Source organism: Hypoxylon fragiforme (assembly GCF_022984875.1).
Source record: "Hypoxylon fragiforme strain CBS 206.31 chromosome Unknown GGS25scaffold_2, whole genome shotgun sequence".
Classification (NCBI taxonomy): Eukaryota; Fungi; Ascomycota; class Sordariomycetes; order Xylariales; family Hypoxylaceae; genus Hypoxylon; species Hypoxylon fragiforme.
This window is the reverse complement of record NW_026054757.1, coordinates 2,466,579-2,480,446: the sequence shown is the minus strand read 5'-3', so window position 1 is coordinate 2,480,446 and position 13,868 is coordinate 2,466,579. Positions and strand designations below refer to the sequence as shown.

The 13,868-nt window shown below is 47.7% G+C and overlaps 5 protein-coding genes across 5 annotated transcripts; 3 read left to right on the top strand and 2 right to left on the bottom strand.

Moving 5' to 3' along the window:
* Positions 1 to 553: 553 nt before the first annotated feature.
* GGS25DRAFT_130526 (acyl-CoA N-acyltransferase) lies at positions 554 to 1,580 on the top strand. Its single transcript, XM_049256226.1, has one exon. The coding sequence runs from the start codon at positions 694 to 696 to the stop codon at positions 1,264 to 1,266; it is 573 nt and encodes a 190-aa protein (XP_049120246.1). The 5' UTR covers positions 554 to 693; the 3' UTR covers positions 1,267 to 1,580.
* Positions 1,463 to 2,237, bottom strand: GGS25DRAFT_513005 (Isochorismatase hydrolase; the record flags this gene model as incomplete). Its single annotated transcript, XM_049262841.1, has 4 exons — positions 1,463 to 1,576; positions 1,622 to 1,773; positions 1,915 to 2,054; positions 2,092 to 2,237. The coding sequence occupies 4 exons, from the start codon at positions 2,235 to 2,237 to the stop codon at positions 1,463 to 1,465; spliced, it is 552 nt and encodes a 183-aa protein (XP_049120245.1).
* Positions 2,238 to 7,387: 5,150 nt separating this feature from the next.
* On the top strand, positions 7,388 to 8,677 carry GGS25DRAFT_518363 (uncharacterized protein; the record flags this gene model as incomplete). The annotated part of the gene is made up of 2 exons (XM_049263520.1): positions 7,388 to 7,776; positions 7,837 to 8,677. 2 exons carry the CDS (start codon positions 7,388 to 7,390, stop codon positions 8,675 to 8,677), a joined length of 1,230 nt encoding a protein of 409 aa, XP_049120244.1.
* A 930-nt stretch (positions 8,678 to 9,607) lies between these two features.
* On the bottom strand, positions 9,608 to 11,057 carry GGS25DRAFT_130449 (uncharacterized protein). The gene has a single exon (XM_049256225.1). The coding sequence runs from the start codon at positions 10,568 to 10,570 to the stop codon at positions 9,974 to 9,976; it is 597 nt and encodes a 198-aa protein (XP_049120243.1). The 5' UTR covers positions 10,571 to 11,057; the 3' UTR covers positions 9,608 to 9,973.
* An 828-nt stretch (positions 11,058 to 11,885) lies between these two features.
* Positions 11,886 to 13,195, top strand: GGS25DRAFT_130414 (uncharacterized protein). Its single transcript, XM_049256224.1, has one exon. It carries the CDS (start codon positions 12,183 to 12,185, stop codon positions 13,074 to 13,076), a length of 894 nt encoding a protein of 297 aa, XP_049120242.1. The 5' UTR covers positions 11,886 to 12,182; the 3' UTR covers positions 13,077 to 13,195.
* Positions 13,196 to 13,868: the final 673 nt, after the last annotated feature.

Sequence of the window (13,868 nt, the reverse complement as noted above, 5' to 3'; positions counted from 1 at the left end):
CTCGAGCTATGTATTTATACGGCCCGAATTAATTACAGATAAAGCAAACTCCATGCTCCGTCAGAGGTCATCACCACTTGAGCCCTCTCCTACAATAGGATTGAACTGGGCTTCGCGTTTTCTTAAACGTCACGGATACAATGACGATCTCCAAGATATTCCTGACTCTGTCCTCAAGCCTTTCCCGAAACCAAAGAGAGTATTGACAGCAGCCGAAAGGCGGCAGATCATAAGGCGATCTAGAGAAAAGGCGTTATGCGCCAGGGCGAGGAGGATACTTGAAGCTGCTGAGATAGAAGAATTACATAAGCAACTCAAACATTGCTTTGCTGAAGCTGCAAAGGAGGCTCTTACAAGGAGGAGCCGTGGCACTGGCACTAGCAAACGATGCCCAAGGTCCAAAACTGCCTAGCTAATCTATCTAGCAAAGGATGGCATCGACTTTGATTGGCGAGTCTGAGAGATGGTGAGATTGAGGTGGGGCCAAGCTCAGCCGTGCAACTGTGCATCCGATTTCAGATTTCAAGAATGAGTCATCCGGGAAGGATTCATGAGCACCTGTTCACTGACAGAACATAAGTAACTATATTATCGCTGCTGGGGATATCATCGCAGTCCTGCTAGACTTGGATTTGGAATTGCGTGTCAGCCTTTCGCCCTAGCAAGACTCAACCCCTAGCACTGCAATCCACCATGGCAGCTCCTACATCAGAAACAGCACCCGTCGCAATAGTGAAAACAGACAAGTGCTTCGTCAGGCCCTACACACTCGACGATGCTCTCCCCTTAGCGACCGCAGCGAACCATCAAGTGATCACAAACTACATGCGCAACAGCTTTCCCAACCCTTATACGCTACAAGACTCCAACTTCTGGATCAACTCCTGCCTGACCAGCAACCCCATGGTCAACTTCTGCATCTGCGCCCCTGACGGCACGCCGGCCGGGGGCATTGGCTTGACCCAAGGTCGGGATGTCGAGTATCGCACCTGGGAGGTTGGCTATTGGGTTGCGCAGGAGCACTGGGGGAAGGGCATCGCGACGAGTGCCTTGCGTGCCTTCTCTGTGTGGGCGATTCAGCAGTTCCCCGAAATACTTCGGTTGGAAGCTGGCGTGCACAGTGGAAATGAAGGTAGCTTGAAGGTATTAGAGCGAGCGGGCTACACCAAGGAAGGGGTGCGAAGAAAGGCTGTTTGTAAAGGCGGGGAGATTAGGGATATGATCACGTTTAGCTTGCTCAGAGAGGAGGTGGAGGGTATGATATAGGAGGGTCTTGAATAAGTCAGAAATGCTTTATGTTTTAGTTTCTCTTTGCCCTTTTTCTTTTTCTACCAGCATCGTCATACGAGTCTTTAATCAACGAACTATTCTATACCAAGGAAACCCGCTGTTCTCGTTTTGCTCTTATTAGGTGCCAATATTCTTGACTGCACCAGGTAACCCCCCTAACCCAACAAGCCAATCAAGGCAAGACATCCTCCCCTGGCAGCACCGTCCCATTCCGTACCGCAGCCCGGTGTCCCCTCGCCACCATACCGTAAATGGGCAGATACTCATCCAAGACCGGGAACAGCTCCTTGGCCCCCGGCGTGTTCCTCTAGCCCCGCATCAGCTCGCACACGATCGCGAAATACGACACCACCTGGACCCCGGCGGCCCGCATGCGCTCGTTCGCCATGTCCCGGAGGTACTGCGTCGTCGTGCCCGACGCCTCGTGGTTCGCCCACACGCTGTAGCCTGCGGCGCGCAGGGAGAGGGCGAGGAAGGTCGTGCCTAGGTATGGGGTTCATGTTAGCCAACGGGTTCTGATAGCTTTACAATGGATTGTATCTACAACTACAAACCTGGTGACATTACGACACCGCATAAAAAGGTAGGGAAGAGGGGGGAGGGCTTCCCAACATACATACAAACATCCGTCGTAGGTAATCCTCGCCAAAATAACCTGCGACCTATTCGCCTTCACCACCGCGTCCGGAAACTCCTCGTTATCCCACGCACCCACCTCGCCCTCGCGCCTGATGAGCGGCGCATCGGGGTACGTGGCGACAAATCTCGTCGGGGAGCGGGCCGTTGGGCCCGGTCTCGGACGAGGTCGTCATGATGACGGGGAGACGGAAGGCCTGGCCCGGGGATGCGTGCGCGAACATGGCGGTGCGGTAGGTAGAGTGGTCGAAGTCCCGCGCGAGGCTGAAGAGACCCTCTTGCATGTCGGCTATGAGGAGGACCTTGGACATGCACAATCAGTATGTGTACCTTCGACGGAGCACTGGGGGGGGGGGGGGTAGGGGGATGTGTTTCACAGCATTGTCTTTGTCTAATCGTTCGTAGGTAAACCCGTCAGCCAGCCAAAATGGCTGAGGCGAGTAGAATGATGGAGCTTGGGATCAACTTCATTTTTGAACGATTCAGGGGTGGGGGGCTTGCTCTCGAGTTCGTGGATGTCGGCGGGCTCGAGGAATAGCCCCTTAGACTAGATGGTGGATACCGTTCACATAGGTACCTATTTATATGTGTTTTATATGCACGAGAAGACATACATCTTACTATCATGTTTACTATCGCCCTCGGAGTGCGCCCATTGACCTGTACATAATCGGGCTACTAGATGTGCATCTCAATGAGGGCATCCAGCGATACCAAGCCTACCTAGGTACCTGGAGCCTGATGCTTCAAAACACAACGTACAGCTCTAAACCCCAGGACCTAGTCATTGTGGCTGCATGAATAGTTATAATCAGTCATGATGACAGAGGGTGACTAAGGGGGCGGGTTGCCCATGCATATGTATGTGCGCTTCCCCCCCCCTTCGTTACCCAACTCAGTCAGTCACCTATTCCACGAGTTTCCGAGTAAGCACGCGAATAAGCTTCCAACGGTAAGCTTTCAACAGCTAGGTTACTAGGTAATGATGAGAAATGATCACAGAAACAGCAAGCCTTGGTTATGCAATACAGCCCAAATCCAGACGACCATGTTCTGGTTTGGGTAACATAGACCATCGCTGCTTACCCTGCACCAAATTGGAAATCGCTTCCGACTCCAGCCGAGGCGAGCTATCAAAGCACTTACTTACTTACTTACTTACTTACTTACTTACTTACTTACCTCCCCTTGAGGGTACAGTTATGTATCGTGGGATGGAAGGAAAGAGCCGGTCTACATCTACCTACATCTATCTGGCAAGCCGCGCAGGCGGGATTACCTACGCATTTGGGCTTTTCGCGGCATAGCAACTCTCCTGAAGAGTTCGTCCGAGGCAAGCTACTTCCAATGTTAAACCCGACGATGATTGGCTGCTACTTTACCTAGGTACCTAGGCAGATAGGCTGGTTTTCGACAGCTTCGTGGATAGATATATGTCTCGGAAAGCCGCTCAGCCAGCCAGCAAGCCAGCAAGCCCAGAGTCCTATGGCAGTTCGAGGCCTACATACCTACGTCAGCGCCCTTCGCGTCCTCGAACAACGACGACACCCTGCAGGATCCCTACCCAACCCATCTATCTTCTGGGTGACATGCCCTTTATCCAATAACCAGTTGCGGAGAACCAGCCGGGCAAGAGTCTTTCTTGGGTCTCTGCTGCTGTCACATGGGATGCATGGGTTTACTGATGCATCCGTCTTCGCGAAGGAAGCTAAAGCGGGCTGCATACATACCTGTTGGTAATACCTAACGACGAGACCGGACCGGACACTGCCTGCCTGCCTACCTAGTACCTACACGATGGTGTCATTATATGGATTTGTCACCCCCCCCCCCTCTCTCTGGATTGAGAGAGAGAGAGAGAGAGAGAGAGACAACTTACTTAGGTAAGTAATTTCATATCTTATCTTCATCCTCAACACAGCCTGTGCGCCTGTCTAGGTACCTAAGTGGAATGTTGAGAAGGAATGCCTACCTAAGGTAGGTAGAGGTACCTACTATGTGCAGCAGCAGGTAACCGGTTTACGTGATGCACACACACATAGGTAGGTAGGTAGGTAGGTAACCTACCTAAGTAATTAGTTGCCTATCGTAATGATGATTACCTGAAGCCCTAGGACACACACACACACACACACACATCTAACGTATCCAGTGCGCTGGTGTGGCGAATAGGCATCATCTACGTAGATAAACTCTTACGAGCCCTTTGGGTTATCGTTTTCGTTTGTTGGCTACCAAAGAGGGAACGCACGCATGCATACATACATACATATAAAAACCCGCTCCATAGGTTAGGTACCTAGTACGTGCGTGGGGGCCGGGCCTCCACCAAAAGCTGCACGTAGCGGCCTATAGATCCCAGTGTTACCTGTCACATTCGAGGTTCGGTAGAGAGGGATGATCGAAGTTGCCCTTTTTTTTTTTTCCCCACCATACCGTACATGTACGTGCGGAACGAGATCTACTAGGTAGGTTAGTTGGGATGGGGATGGGGATGGGGATGGGGACCGTTGATAAGGTCGCCCATATGTAGGTATGTATATGTACCATAATATGCAGCAGGGTAGCGTAGATATCACTAAACCCACATGGTTAGGAAGCATTGTTCCCTTCTTCGTTAGCAGAACAAGTACATCCATGGATGTAGTTATACCTATTTATCTGGGACTCTGGGTAGGTTGGGTTATATATGGGTACCTGTATTTCCAATTTATGATATGCATGTGGCCTACGTCGGTAAGTCCCAAACCAGGGAGAGGTGCCATTGGATAACCAACATTAGATGGAAGGGTCCATTGGATTTACTTCCACGATATGACGCATGGGTATTGATGAAGATATGTATGTTGGTAGGTAGTTTAGGTACCTACCTATAAGTACCTAGGCAAGAGATTTGGTAAGAGAATATAGTTAGCCAACCTCAAAAAAGATCGACAATCTATGCGGTATAGAACCGCAGTGTCGTGGATGCTAACGCCTCAAAACAGCAGTAGATAGTTGCTTACGGCTTACCATCATTGGCTTGCCACAGCCCTTCGCTTAAGCTTGCCTAACGTACCTACATGAAAGAGGTCCGTTAAAGGCGAATATGAGGGCCAGTAGGAAGAAAAACTAGAGTCCTAGGTATCCATCGTTGTCATTGAGACCTAAGTTGTTAGGACTTCTCTAACCTGAGCCAACCTGTCGGACTTGTTTAAAGAAAGGGGGGCGAGTTGCTTAACCTAGCGGTCAGGCTATAGATTGACGAAATAGATTCATGACATGAATTTACGTGTGACTATAAATATAGAACTCACCGAAACTCCTAGCCAAGCCCGAGGGGGGCGGCCCTCCTTGGGTTGGAAAAGCTTCTGTAGTTCGGCCGACATCACTCCTTGTTTGGGCAGCTAAGCAACCGTTCGTGGAGCCTTTTTGGTATATGTGATGCCTGTTAAGCATTGGGGCATGTATTGTATCTATAACAGAAGCCCAAAGAGTTGGGAGAATATAAAGAGAAACTCTGATGAACCCGATAGCCCATGAAACTAACTATTTCCTGCTTCCCGGATACGAAGAACTGAATTTGCTCGCAGGGGATTTTCTGATCCTCCTCCAAGCAGCAGCTTCTATACAAGGACCACTTATCCCTACATAGAGATATTAGAGATCTTTTCATTGGTATAAATATAGGTCTTTTCGATACGCAGGGGCATTTCTTGTTTGTCATCGTCGAGAGACGTTGATGGTATTGGAGAAATTACTACGTTCTTCTCAGGCTCTTGGGATATCATGCGATATCACCTTAAGTTAAGACCGATAAGTACCTATCAGTGTAGCAACGTGACTATGAGTTGAAGGAAGTAAATAACCATTACCTCATATTAGGTAATTGCTTGGATGAATAATTCTGGGAAAAGAGCAGGCCAAGGTTCCCCTGAAATGAAATGGCAGGAGATGGTGTACATACCCAGGTGATTCAGGGGCAACGAAGGCAACGCGTGGGATATATAAGCATATCATATAGGTAAACTTGAGATTGTCCTAGGCCCTACATACTTTTGCGTGCTGTAGTATACAGAACCGTCACATTCCGATTCGGTAGGGAGACTTAGTTGGCTACTAGCATCGTGAGAGTCTAAAAGATAGAGGCCACATGGTCCAAGTCTCGCGTATCAAGTGCGTAGCTCTTCAGGCTAGGCAGGAGAAGGTATAGTCCCTCCATCATATCACGGCATTCGATGTTCCCGCCCGCATCCTTGGGCATCAACGGGGATGCGCTCTAGTTCCGTTCACCAGATAGCCTTCGTCGCGAGTCGTTTTGCTCTGCACTGCCTGACTGTCTGTTAGTTCTGTCTATTCTGTCTGCATATGTTTCCATCCACATTTTTTTGCGAATCCCTTAAGCCGGAAACAGCTTGCAAGCGTCGAAGCGGACCGAACCTTTTCTATTTCAGGTGGGTATTCGGTATTCATCTAATGGTCATTATTGCGCCGCTTGCGTGCCTCTGACTTGCAAGGTAGGTATTTAACTTGATCGGCTTGGATTTCCACAAAAAAAGCCATCGAAACAAAAGTTCTTGGTCCCGAAAAGCTTGCTTGCTCCCTGATTGATTTGCATGGGCGAAAAAGAAAGCTCCACCTTCTTTTCCTTTTTAAAGATGTGCAACGCCGCCACGTCACATCCAGTTATTTTTTGGTTGTTTTTTTTTTACCCAAAGCCAAGCAAGCCCACCCCAATTAAGCAATAGAACATGTTCGTAGGTAGGCAACTACTTTAGTAGTGTGTCCCAGTCCTAGAGAAGGGCCCCCCTCTCAAGACGTAGCGATTGCAGATTCGTGGTCGAAAATTGATTGTAGGGGAGGCGGAATATCGTTGGGGTAGAGTCTCATTGTCATCGATGCTAGTGCGGAGGGCCCCAAGGCCCAAGGGGGGAAATACAAGAACGGTCAGGGGATTGGCCGGCCGGCATCCAAGAAGACCGGTCGAGACTCTTCCGAATTAGTAGCCATGCAAAGCCGATTGTCTGGAAACTCTGGAACCTTGACGGGACTACCTTGGTACGTGGGATGTCCAGGCCAGGATGGCTATAATCACTATACCTGCCTATGTAATCAACAGTATAGCAGTTAGAGCAGTTAGAGCAGTTAGTTGATGGATTAAGGTTGATCCATCTTCTTCTAGTATCATATTTGCAAATCTTCTACTCTTTGCAGTGCATACGACTTGATGCTTCCTGCAATGCAAATGCAAATGCATGTCTCTGCAGCTCTGTCACTTTATAGTTCCTCCGTACAACAGCCATGTATCCAGATAATTCCAGTCTCCTGGGAGCACGACTGGTTACACCAAGTCTATGTCTGGCTCAAGCCACTGACTAGAAATAGTCGCTGGTAGGGGCGATGATTGCTGCTGTATGTGCAAAGTTCGGACCTTGTCATCTCCTTACGCCCCCCTTTTCGTGTATTACCATATCTCATCATAATGGATGATTTTTTCTTGTCACCGGCGTCCTCAAAGTCTAGAAAGACGGTTGTTTTTGTAGCACTTTTGTTGGTTTATGGTTTCGGCACAAGTGCCTTGTACGGGCTATTATGGCGGAATGGCTACTACGAAGCCCTGGTTCGGCTTCGTAACGAGGGACCACATTACCTCCCGGGCTCTTCGAATTTTATCCTCACGCAATACACAAGGATAGCCCCCCTGGATAAGCTTCTGACGTTGGCGACAGTGATGTTTTCCAACGTCACCGATGGGAGTCTTCCTCAACTGTCACTATATTCTTTCCACTTTGGCGGGCAATATCTAGCCTTGCTTGTGGTTATTGCGATAGAAGGACTGAGGAGTGGGAACCAAGCCAACTCTCTCCGTTTGTAAGAGCTCTTTACTGGTATCTCGTAACCTCATCACGTTAACTAATAGTCGTAATATAGCTTCTCCGTATGGGCGTGTCTAATGCAAACCGCTAGCTATGGTTGCACGATGCCCCTTTACGGAATGGTTCACCTATTGACTTCGCCAGTAGCGGAGGAAGTCGGCCCAGTGCTCTTGGAAGCGGCCTCCATAGTAAAACCTTTGGAAGTATCGACGATGCCACTTGCGTTCATGCTCGGTTATATCGTCCCGGCAATTCTCATGAGCATCCCCGTGTTTCCAAACTGGTTACACCAATGGTTCGGCGGACTTTGGCAAGGGTCCCCTATCTGGAGCATGGCCATTCAGATATTGTTGGCATCACGACTGGAAAAACGTCGACGAGCTCGCAGCATCTCCCAGCCGAACTCCAAGGAGCCCTTTGCTAGGGGTTCGCAATCTCCCATGCCCTGGATGAGGTTAAAGGAAAAGGACCTGCTCGCCAGGACCTACTTATTTGCATTTGTCTGGTGTGTGATATCCCAGATCATTCCGCTTGCATTAATCGTGGCCGTTCACCTATATCCTTCGGCATTTCCATCCTCTTTGCAGGAGGCTTGGACCTTCTTTAATGTTTTCGTGCCTCCTCCTTTCTGGTCAACCGAGAAAATGGTTTCGATGGCATCTGGGATGCACGACTTTTTCCTCTATGACCAGTACGTTGGCTCAACTGCTGCTATTATTTGGTCGTCGACCTTGTATGTGAACTCAAGGGAAAACCGGATGTTAATAAAGAGCTGGGTCAAGCTAGCTTTCGTGATCACGGCGCTGAGTTTACTCACGGGACCCGTTGGAGCGGTTGTGTGGTTGATGTGGGAAAGGGACCAGAAGTTACTGTCTATCCTGGATAATGGATTTTAAGGCTGCTTTGAATTACGAAATTCAGATGAACAAGCGCACCTCATGGAATTTATGATTGTTTGGGTTGGGCGTCCGGTATTGAAGGGGTGGAAAGTGATCTCCAAATGTCAGGGGGGCGATGTAGTGAATGATACCACATGTGATCTAATGTCGCTCAATCAACTTAACGTCTGAATTTCATTTGCTTTAATTTATGTAGGCAAATCAACCATTTTGTTAAGATGAGCATCATCTCTGGTATATTGCAATAGTTAAACAATGCGGTGAAAGCCAGAATGATGCGCCATTCGAAGCTTCATTGCGATCCGAGCTTTTTGGTTGACCATGGGCTCGTCGTGGAGTCATGATATGCCCCTGTTGATCCATTAGTAAAACTGAGAGCAATTGTCAATATGTTAGCAAAGCCCAAAGAGCACAACTACACCACCTTCTTCTCATTCTATGTTGTGCAACTTGTAGAGATATCGGTGTCGATATCAAATCCCACTATGGTAGCAGCTTTGACCCCTATTGCGGATTTCTGTAAAACGCTAGCTGTAGTGCAAACCTATACACGTCTATAGGTAGTTAGAGAGACAGAGATGCACTGATGAAATGCACCAAGACTTTCGAATTCGGGCGCACAGCTAAGACATAATCTCTCAGTATATTCGGGGCATGTATCGAGCTAGGCTTTTGCACTCGAACAGGGCTGTTCTCACTGGCCTAAGGCATATGCAGGTTCTTGATGGACTTGCTCAGCACGCTTCGGATACCGTCAACCTTTGCGATCTGGGTGAGATGGGTAGGTGTAAAGCCATGTAGAGTTTTCGTGGATCGTATAATATTGTGATTTCCACATGCACCAACCTCCTGGGTAGGTAGGCATGCGATACTAATTATTCGTGCAACGTCGTTTAGAGAGGCCAGCTCGTAATGACGAAACGCATTAGTCGATAGCTTTCATCTTGAAAGAACCTGTACCTGGTTAAAACTTCGTAGATCTAGAAGGATATAATCTCCATGATAATATCGAACTGGTTTCGTATATACATAAACCAATAAACCCTATTAAGCGCATAGTCTCATCAAATGAAGCATGCGGACTTTTGATATAGAAGCCAACTCTCGGAGCACTTCCTTAGAAACGATGTGTTTTTGCCTATAACTCTAGGTAGGTATACGTGATCTCGCACGTAATAACCTTGCGGAAGATCCAATTCATATGGTCAGCCTTAGGGCGGTGCACTGTTCAAGATACACCGTTACGATCTCGCATGGGCACATATCTATGCCGATCGTGATCGATCCACGGCTCTACACTCGGGAGGCGACGAGAGACATGTAAATCCCCCACAAGAGTCCCACAAAATTGAGGAAGACGATCCGCCGATCCACCGGAATGCAAGTGAAGCTGATGATGGAAGCAAACGGCCAAATCTTATAGCCGGCGAAGATGACAGGGATGGTCTCGGTTCTGATATTTTGCCCAATCTGGTCTAAAGGCTGGTGTTTCAGGAAGCCCATGAGCACGAAGAATGCGACCGTGTTGAAGATAGCGCCGAGCGTAATGCAGTCGACGAACCACTTAGTGAATGTATTTTGCCAGTTTAGCTTCGGCTTTTGTTCTGCGCCCACACCTTCACTGGAATCTTCCGTGTTCATGTCCTGTTTTTCGACGTCTTTAACCGGTAGTTTTCGTTCATAGGCGGGAAAACTGCGCTCGAGGAATTGCTGCCACATATAATTTGGCGGAGCAGTGATGAAAGTAACAGTGACAAATCGGAGAAAATTGACAATATCAAACGCAAAGGGGAGACCGTCTCGGTATGCTTCAAGAAACTGAGCGAGAATATTTGATGCGCTAGAGAGTGCGGCGGCGGCCAGCGTGGCCTTCATCATGGGCGAAGGCATCCTGATGCGAATTTCGTTCAACCGGGTCGTAAAATGAAGAATGGGACTATAGAAGAAAGTAGGGAATGAGAAGACGATGAGAATGAGTGATAGTATCGCATTGAAAGAAAATCTAGTTGAATTCGATATAGAATATGGAGATAACTCTGGAGAAAGAGAGAAGGAGAGAGGGAGAGAGAAGGAGAAGGGTCGGATACTGTGGCACTGGTGTCCACTGATAGTCCACTGATAGTCCCTGGGGAAGCTCCTTTATTTATTAGTTTGTGATGAATTGCTGGGGGATCGTCACGTTCGGAAGCACGTCTTGATTGCTTGCATAAGTGTTTGCTGATATCTTGGTTGCAACGGGAGTTTGTGCGGATAAATAATCCTTCAATAGAAACTAAGAACTGGAATTCCTCCTACTAATAACTACATGTACTTACTATTACATGTAAGTGGTAAAGGTTTTGGTGTTTTATGTATCGCTAAATTCTCTATGTAAAATTGACGTAGAGAGAGACAGGACATTAGTTATGTCATACATGTTTCACGATTGAATAGGTACTTGATGTACTAGGTTAGGTACTAGGTAGTTAATTGTACATATGCAAATAGTTAGTACCTACCCGGTATGAATGTTATGGAATATGATACCGTTCATGCCGCAGGTACATAATAGTGGGTCAGATAGTACTTAAGTTTATCCGTGTAGAGAGGTACGCGAATACATGGTCCGAGTCTTCCACTGCCAAGTTTGTACTTAGGTACTAGTTAACTACTTACCTATTTTTAGACAACTTTGAACTTCAATGTTGATGAATCAATCAATTGAAACATTGAACTTGAACTCTCCGGGATTCATGATTATGAATTTCTAATGGAGCACTCTGGAGCTTTTTTTCCCCTAAAGTTCGGCTCATTTGCCTCTCCATTGCTAAATTATGACACATTATGGCTCATACATACTTATCGTTACATACTACCTACTGAGTATACCTACCTAGCACACCACGTTGATACAATCTTGCTCATCTGACAGTCTATCCATAAATGGACCTGTTTTTCACATTATTGCCTAGACCTTGGGCCCCAGAGCCCCAGAGCCCCAGAATCCCGCCCCAGCGCCACGTTGTTACTCGAACAATCATTCAATCACAGTGATTTATATGAGGTGTACCAGCCTTGGTTACCAGCCTTGGTCTTATAGGCTCCGCCACCTAAAACATCATCACCCGAGTTACTATCCAGGCAGTCTTGCTAGGTAGGCGTGGTACTAATAATGAATAATGATAACGGGATCAAGTGACTCACACCTTGAGATGACATCAAGTCAAGGCCTATCATACGCGATGACTCTACGGGTAAATTTCTATACCAAATTAGCAAGGCCATGATTCATCTAGCCTTTATAAATCACCATCGTCTTCCGCGGTCTTCTCGAAAAAGTCCACTTGACTACGCTCTTCACTAAGACTTTTTGTACTCACGCGCCCACTGCGCCCTTGCGTGTGGCATCCACTACACCTTTCTCTTCTTCCGATTATTATTATTGCTTATTACTTTACGCGTTTGCGAGTATTATTACGCCATCGTGCTAGTTAGAATCTTTACACTATATAAACCGCCCTTTATGACATCCTTCTCAGTTTTCTCAGAAGTTCCACTTCCGCTCTGTGGCAGTCCTCGTCGTCGGGGCTCCACAAATGGCCGCTCAGCTCGGTCTAACAAAATTAGACGCCGCCCAAAACAGTCATCCCGGCCACGAGCGTTTCACGCATATCTCCCGGCATGGGAACCTGACACTGAAGACAGCTACAAATTAGCGGCTGACCCCAACTTCTTTCTCCCATCTGACAACAGCCGAAGGAAGCCCCGACTCCAACGTCAGGATGCGTTTCGTGAGCCAAAGGCCTGGGACTACTTTGACTTCGTTGAGGACGATGCGGATTTGTATAAACTAGGCCTTCTTTACGACGATCCTCACGTGCTCAGTTCTGACTTCAACTTGGGCACCATCGACCATCCGGACCCCGTATATACGACCCGCCCCGCCAAGCGTGCAAAGAAGCACCGGGAAACATTTCATCTGCAATTTGACCATTTAGTCACCTCTGTAGTCTCAGATGGGGCATTTCAGTCACCCCTGACTCCAGAGACCGTCGAGATTTCAATTCCCACGGAAGATGAATTCATAGATGAACAGCGTGGCAAGGATAAGGTTTCTCGGAGACGATCTTCTAGACGATCTTACAGACACATGATCCTTTCAGCCATCCCCGAGCTTTCAGAGAAGCCAGCACCTTCATCAGATAAGCCGGCCCCAGCTCCGGCTGCAACCGATTGTCCTGACTTAGCCTCTGACTCGGAGGAAGGATGCGAAGACGACAAAGAAGATGACTTCACTGATGACTGGGCGATGTTAGAGGCCGATGATGTAAACGGACCCGGTACCGTCGTGGCAGTCTCTATTGATGCATCAGAAAACACCGGGGAAGCGTGGATTGTGCTAGGTGACGGCTCGTAACAGATCCACATATGAGATCCCCCGAATGCCCTCGGGATCTCGACCACTCATATGTCGCAGTGTCGCTGCGCGGATTGGCCCTCTTTATACCCAGCACCCCGCTCAGCCCCGGTGTTGATTCGACGCAAGTAAACAGCTGTGTGCTCGCGGTTAAAGAACTGTTTGAGCTCACTGTTTCTTTTTTATTCTTCATTTCTTTTGAAATGAATGGAGAAGAAGCGTCGAGGTGTAGCAATAGATGTACTGTATCCACGCGAGACGTTGTAACCACGGCTTCTTTTGTACCGCAATAACATTTCAATGTTGTCAGCATCAGCATCAGCATCAGCATCAGCATTGTTCAGGCGTATTGGTAGCATATCGGCATCCAAGCCCTATTGTCCTCGAGACTCATGGGCGGATTTCTTTTGTATATTAGGAGAGGAGGGTTAATCACCTAAACGATTATACCTATGTACGATATTATTAGATATGTATGATGTTAGCAACAAATTTAGTATCTACCTAACCTACGTACCTACTAGATTAATAAGACCTAGGTAGTCTCATATTTGTATTTTACACGATTTACCTTGTCATCCTTACATTTCATATTAGTAGCATGCGTATTGCAGTAACTGCACCCATGCTCGCTGCTTTACGACTAGTATATACATATGTAGGCGGTATGAGACTCATCATAAGCAATTGGAGATGACCCCGAAGCTGGGAAGATGCATGCAGGTACTGTACATAGGACGGGTAGGCAGGTATGTTTGAATGTGGACACAGCCCTATAGTTATTCACTAGCA

What these genes read in the sequence shown, in the direction of transcription:
- GGS25DRAFT_130526 (XM_049256226.1), top strand. Translation starts at nt 694, where the DNA reads ATGGCAGCTCCTACATCAGAAACAGCACCCGTCGCAATAGTGAAAACA.
- GGS25DRAFT_130449 (XM_049256225.1), bottom strand. Translation starts at nt 10,570, where the DNA reads ATGCCTTCGCCCATGATGAAGGCCACGCTGGCCGCCGCCGCACTCTCT.
- GGS25DRAFT_130414 (XM_049256224.1), top strand. Translation starts at nt 12,183, where the DNA reads ATGACATCCTTCTCAGTTTTCTCAGAAGTTCCACTTCCGCTCTGTGGC.